Here is a 7,395-nt window from a genome sequence, read left to right on the forward strand (position 1 = left end):
AAAAATATTTTTTTTAAATGAACCCAATAAAATCAAATAATCATCATAAAGCTAATTTTAACTTTTTTTATTCACTCTATAATATAAGAAACCATTCTCTAAACTTATAATTACAATGAGGTGTCTCTTTTATATGTGAATTTGACTTGCAAATTGTTATTCATATGTTGAATACTCAATATTTGAAGGAGGTTAATTGGCAACTTGTTGTAGTTGTTAGGTATATTTTGAATGTTTTCTATTCTTTTGAATAAGATTGGGGACTGCTTAGCGAAATGGGCCACATAGAACCCTTGGAGGGGTTATTGAAGACTAGAGGCTCCTTTCTCTAGAGTATTTTGGTACTATGGAGAATTAATGATGCAATGTTTTTGGATAATCTTTTGTGATGCATTGTTTATGTTCCTTGGCTCTTTGTGTTTCCAATTACCCCTTTTCTTTGTATTCCTTTATTTTTGAGAATACATTTTTATCTTCTTTTTCAGAAAATAATTTTAAAATAAACAAAAAAAACATAGATTTTATTAGTATTTTTATATTTCATTAGTTTACATCATTTTGAGAAATTCAATTCAGAAATTATATTTTTATGTGGTGAAGTTAAACACTTTTAGTTGTGTTGGCTAATTCCTTTATAAAAGTGACATAGGTTTGTGCTTTTACTAGAGGAAAGCTTCTTTTAACCCCAAATGGTTGCCTCATTCCTTTCAACAATAAGCTTATCATTTGTTTAATATAGTTATGTCACTTAATAATATCAACTCTTACAAAACCTTCATATGGACATTATAAATATTATTAAAAGGACTTAATAATTGAAGTGACTAATTGCACCCTCAACCTCCTTGTCCACTCCAAAAAAAAATCACGCTGAATTGTGCTCCAAGGTGGGCACCTTTGGTACAATGCCTCATCTACCTCTTTATCTAATCAAATCAAATAATCATCATAAAGCTAATTTTTAATTTTTTATCCACACTATAATATAAGAAACCATCCTCTAAACTTATAATTACAATGAGGTGTCTCTTTTCTCTTTAAATTTGTACATTTGATTTTAGATGAATTACTTAAATAAATCAATGTTTAAAATGTATTCTTTAAATGAAAATTTTATTTTCCTATTTCAAACATCAATTAGAAAGATAAAGTACATCACCTTAAAAAAAATACATTAGTATGATTTCAAATGAACTATCTAGACAAATCAATATTTAGAGAGTCTTCTCTTTAAATTGAAATCCTAGGTTCTAATTTTAGATGTGTCTTTTAAAAAACATGAGGTCCTATTACAAACATAGAAATAATCTTCAAAAACACAAGATCTTAATTCAAATACATAAGTAAGCCCTCATTTATAACATTAATTGGTATATCTCCAATCAAAACTACAAGAGAGCTTTAGAATGAAAAATGTGCTGATAATTAATCATAAGTGTAATTATTGCCTCAATTTTTTATCCTCAATTTTTTATTTTGGGATTTTGTTTCCTTTTCAATCACAAATCATTTTAAACTCGTTCAATCCAAAAGATTTTAAAATAAAGAGCATTTCATAAATATAAAAATTAAAACTTTATTTTTGAATAGAGAAGTTTTACAGTAAAAAGTTAAATAATTTAATATCTTTTTAAGAATTTTATATTTGAAAGTTCTATAAAAATAATTAAATTAGTATTATTTAAAATAAAATAATATATCATATGGTTCCATAAGATAACATAAATGTAATATTAATAAAGACAATACATACATTAATCAACATATTTATTGTTAAATTCAATATCATTATTATTTAAAACATCTCGACGATTCTATTTTGAGATTAGAAAATAGTTAGATTTTGACAAACTTCAATAATGGACAACATCAAATTATTCTCGTAATACTTCTTGAATATAAGATGTGATTGAACTTGATAAAAAAACCATTTCAAATTATTCATAATTTATTTCCTTGGTGTTTTTTTGAATAGAATTTAAAAACATGCTGAGAAACCCCAACTAGAGAAGAGTATACATGACATAGTCAGATAAGTTAGATAAGTAATATGACTAGCATGGGATAATTTTAAGAATTTTCTTCCAATATAATACCGTTGTTCAAGATGGTCTTGGATTTTCTTTCATAAATTTGAAAAATTAAAATTTTGTATATTTATTTACTTAATTTATCATTCAAGTTTTGAAGAATCAATTCTCTTGACCCAAGCTTCTCATGGCCAACATAGATACCTATTAAATAGAAACAAATATATTATGGGGTGATTATCAGATATTTTTGATATTTCTTTTTGCTTAGTAGTTTCTCTTAAAGAAATGTGGAGCTGGTTTTTTTATAGACATAATACTGGGGTCTTGAATTGGGAAAAAACTAATAAAATCAGATAATCACCATAAAAGTGATTTTTACCTTTTTTATCCACTATGTAATATAGAAAACCATCCTCTAAACTTACAATTACTTTTTTTTTTTAAATGTATATCCCTTTTTTCTATTGGTATCTCATATGGCCAACCCTTGAATTTAACTTTAAATATTAACAATATGAAACAACAATATATCCAGACATGTCTATTAACAAGATAAAGTACATCAGTTACAAAAGTATAATTTCAGATGACTTATCTAAAGAAATCGATGTTTAGAGTCTACTCTATAAATATTGAAAACTTACATTCTAATTTCAAACATGTCTCTCAAAATAGATTAGGTCTCGATTACAAACATAGATATAATCTTCAAAAAGATAAGATCGTAATTCAAATATAGAAATAACCCCCATTTATAACCTTACCAATGAAAATTTGATCTATATTTTCAATTGTAACTACAAGAGAGATTTCATTAATTGAAAAAAATTAACGCTATTGTAGTGATACTAGAAAAAACATAATGATTCAAGGAATTGATAATTAATCATAAGCTTAGAAGATAAAGTACATCAGATACAAAAATATACATTAGTATTATTTTAGATGAATTATCTAAACAAATCAATGTTTAGAGTCTACTCTTTAAATTGAAATCTTAGATTCTAATTTCAAAAAAGATGAGGTCCTGATTACAAACATAGAAATAATCTTCAAAAAGATAATATCTTCATAAAAATATTGAAATAACCCCTCATTTATAACCTTACCAATGAAATTCTGATCTATATTTCCAATTGTAACTATAGGAGAGATTTCATTAATTGAGAAAAAGTGAAGCTATTGTAGTGATAATAGAGAAAACATAATGATTCAAGGCATTGATCATTAATCATAAGCCTAATTGTAGCCTACTCGCAATTTCTTCAAAATATTTTGATAAACTCAACATAAATGAAACATAGTGTAAATTATTTTTACACTTTGTTAAGTATAACAAGTGTTGTATACTACAAGAGAGATTTAATTAATAGCAAAAGCTGAAGCTATTGTAATGATAATATAAAAAACATAATGATTAAAGACACTGATCATTAATCATAAGCCTGTTTGTAGCCTATTGGCAATTTCTTCAAAATATTTTGATAAACTCAACAAAAATGAAACATAAAGTAAATTTTTTGACACTTTGTTAAGTATAGAAAGTGTTGTATTTCCAATATTCCTCTGCAAATCAAAAGACTTCATTTTCAAATTTAATTTTTGAATAGAGAAGTTTTATAGTAAAAGGATAAATAATTTAATATCTTTTTATAGGTATTATATTCGAAAGTTACATAAGAACAATTAAAATAGTATTATTTAAAATAAAATAATATTTCATATGATTACATAAGACAATGTAAGTAGAATATTAATAAAGATAATAAATAAATTAATCAACATATTTATTGTTAAATTCAATATCATTATTATTAATATGTGGTAGATCAAATTAAAAATGTACGTAAAAAATATAACTATAGAACAATAAAAGAGGATTAATAATTATTTTTAGTTTCTCTTCCATTTTATCAACATCTCAACAAATGTATTTAAAGATTAGAAAGTAGTTAAACCCTTTTGACAAACCTCAATAATGACAACTTCAAATTGTTCTTGTAATACTTCTTGAGTATAGGATGTGATTGCACATGAATACAGAAAACATATTTCAAAATATTTTTAATTTGTTGCTTTGTTGTTTTTGTTTCTTGTTTTTCTTTCCTAATTCAATAATACATCACATAGAATTTTCTGAAAACTTTTAATATTTTTCTATCAATAGTTGCTTTCATATGATCTCATGCCCACCAAACTTCCAGTTATAGACTAGGTTGTCTGGTTTAGCAGCAAATTTATATATATGAACTATTTAAACAACTCAAAATTCATAGTGTACTTAAATAAAAGTCTTAGATTCTAATTACAGACACGGCTATCAAAAAAGATGAGGTCCTGATTACAAACATCAAAATGGTGACCACACATAAGATACAGATTACAAAATCATCACCCACTAAGATGAAGTATACAAAAATAACATATAAATCCCTCGTTTGTAACCTTACCAAACCAAATCTAACCTAAAAACCTATAACTTAACCCATGAATCGCAGAGCTTTCATCAATTAAAAAAAGTGAAGCTATTGCGATTTATTCGCACGAGAGGCAGAAGACTGCAAACCGAGAGTGAATTCCAGATTCACATCAGACGTCTCTTCGCTTCCACTCGCGCCATTTGAATCAGCAAGATCGAAATTGCTTGTCACAATGCAGGGCTCACTCTGGAAAAAATCCACAATTGAAATTTCTTGACTGAGAGACCTGTCATCTCTATGGAAGGGCTGAATTGTGTGGCGCTCAATATTTGAAGCAGCAAGATCGAAATTGCCTGTCACAATGCAGCGCTCACTCTGGAAAAAATCCACCATTGAAATTTCTTGACTGCGAGACCTGTCATCTCTGTGGAAGGGCTGAATTGTGCGGTGCTCACCATTTGAAGCAGCAAGATCGAAATTGCCTGTCACAATGCAGCGCTCACTCTGTAAAGAATCCACCACTGAAATTTCTTGACTGGGAGACCTGTCATCTCTGCTACGGCTGCCATCACTGTGGAAGGGCTGAATGGTGCGGTGCGACTGTGGGTCGATTCCCCGGCTCAACAATTTTCTCTTGATGTGGGTCGATTCGCAGTGATTCTTTATTTCATTGTCCGTTCGCCCAGGCAATCTCCCTGCAATCCGAGACCATCTGTGCCGCCATAAACAAAAAGACATAACGGAATTAATCAATCAACTTAATTGAAAGATGCAATTTGCGCAACTCAGTGAAAGAAACAAGTGTCAATCAATGGTTTTTTGTAATACAGAGTTATGATTTCAGGTCCATGTAACAAATTGAATCAGAAAATTAGAAAGAAATCAAACTATTACAGAGTAGTTTTCATTTTTAACCCAAAAGAATGAATCAAGGAACCCTAAAGAAATCAGACTATTACAGAGTAGTTTTCATTGTTAACCCAAAGGAATGAATCAAGGAACCCTAAAAAAATCAAACTAAGATGAGTAGTTTTAAGATTTACAGCATTACAATAAATTGAATCAAAAAGTTTCAAAGAAATTAAGTTATGGGGGAGTAGTTTTCAGACTTAATTGTAATAACAAATTGAATAAACAATCTAAAACGAAACTAAAATATGACAGAGTAGTTTTCAGAGTAGTTTTCGGAGTTACATTATAATAACAAATTGAATCAAAAAAAATTGTAAAACAAACAAACTATGATAGAGGAGCTCTCAGGTTACAGCATTTTGAATCAAGATTTTCTAATCAAATTCTAAGGGAGTTGTATTCAAAGTTTAAATGTAATAACAAATTAAATCAATAAACTCCAAAGAAACCAAACTATGATGGAAGAGTTCTCCGAGTTACAGCATAGTATCAAATTAATTCCTGAAACTTCAGATAAACAGAATTGCAGTATTATAACAAACTGAATAAAAAAAATTCTAAAAAAACCAAAGAAATCAAATTATGAATTGTTTTCATAATTACAATGCAATAACAAAGTGAATCAATAACCCTAAAAGAAACCAAAATATGGAAAATAGTTTCCGGAGTTACACCATGATCCAAATTGAATGAAGGAACTCAAATAGAAACTGGTATGACCTTTTAAAGTCTTAAAGATCAATCAAGTCTGTAAATAAAAATTTAATACTTTGCCCCTTAGTGGGCAGACATGGTTCTATGTGCATACTTGTTTCCCCAGAGGAGCTGGAGCTCGATGATGAGCTCATCTTCTTCTTCAGAGAAATTCCCTCGCCTGAGATCAGGCTTCAAATAGTTTACCCACCTGCGTCTGCAGCTCTTCACACGTCTCCGAAGTCCTGTAAAAGTAAAGTCATAAGCATGTACAAACATTTGCTAAAATCTGTTGAATGCATACAACATCCTTTCAATTTATAAAAACATCTACTGAAAATAAATAAAAGAGAAACAGATAAGTTGTAGGTTTTGATATAACTTATCTGAATAGAAATTACAAACCTGCTGCCTTGGGAAGAGACTTCCAGCGGTGTTCGCCATGTTCGTGGATGTATGCAATGAGCTTGTCATCTTCATCCTTGCTCCATGATCCCATCTTGCTCCATGATCCCATCTTCACCATAAGGTCGGTAAGAGGACAACAAACGACTCAAGAACAAAAAAAAAAAAGGGTTTCAAATACTGCAGCCAAACCCCAACTGGGGAAGAGTATATATAGCGGCTATGGGGGAGAGTTGGTGAGAAAAGCATCTGGGTGACCGCTTTTTCACCAATGACATAGTCAGGTAAGTAATCCTGTGGACTTTGGTTGGAAGGAGTGCTTTCTACTCAAAAGCAACGGCCCTGGCGTCCACTAATTAAAAAGCATATAAATAAATAAATTGAAGTCCTATTTCTATGACTTTATTTAATGTAAAAGTAGTTTGTACTAATATTTTCATTTAGAAGTTCTGTAGTTGTAAAGGTTAAAACATTTTTTGAAAATTGAGCTATGCTAACCAATAAGGAAACTATCTTGACACTAGTTTAATTGAGTGGATTAAATGAGTTCAGAATTCAAAATCAGAAAGTTATTTATAGAAAATAAGTATAAGCAGGTTTTTAATTCTTACAATTTTAATTATAATAATTTTGAATTTGTGTACATAAAATAAATATTTACAGAACTGATAATTAAAAAGTTATTTTTAGAAAAAAGTGTCACATAGTGGTTGCTACATAGAAAAACATACATGGGAAAAAAATACACACAACAGACAAAAATATAATTTTATTGATCAATGGATTTAGAGTTTGACCCATATAATGTACTTAGTTGAAGAGATGCACTTATTCTACCATAAAGTGAAATTATAGTCTGTATTAATCATAAGTTAATATTTGATATAGTATTTAAATAAATATATTAATTTTAAATTATAAATATGTAATAA

At 28.7% G+C, this 7,395-nt stretch overlaps 1 protein-coding gene across 1 annotated transcript; it reads right to left on the minus strand.

Annotated features, from left to right (window-relative positions):
• Window positions 1-4,558: 4,558 nt before the first annotated feature.
• LOC131067320 (transcription factor MYB3-like) lies at window positions 4,559-6,575 on the minus strand. The gene is made up of 3 exons (XM_059220853.1): window positions 6,464-6,575; window positions 6,174-6,303; window positions 4,559-5,165 (listed from the first exon to the last, which is right to left on the minus strand). The coding sequence occupies exons 1-3, from the start codon at window positions 6,573-6,575 to the stop codon at window positions 4,559-4,561; spliced, it is 849 nt and encodes a 282-aa protein (XP_059076836.1).
• Window positions 6,576-7,395: the final 820 nt, after the last annotated feature.

The sequence above is a fragment of the Cryptomeria japonica genome, chromosome 5, assembly GCF_030272615.1.
Source record: "Cryptomeria japonica chromosome 5, Sugi_1.0, whole genome shotgun sequence".
NCBI classification, from domain to species: Eukaryota; Viridiplantae; Streptophyta; class Pinopsida; order Cupressales; family Cupressaceae; genus Cryptomeria; species Cryptomeria japonica.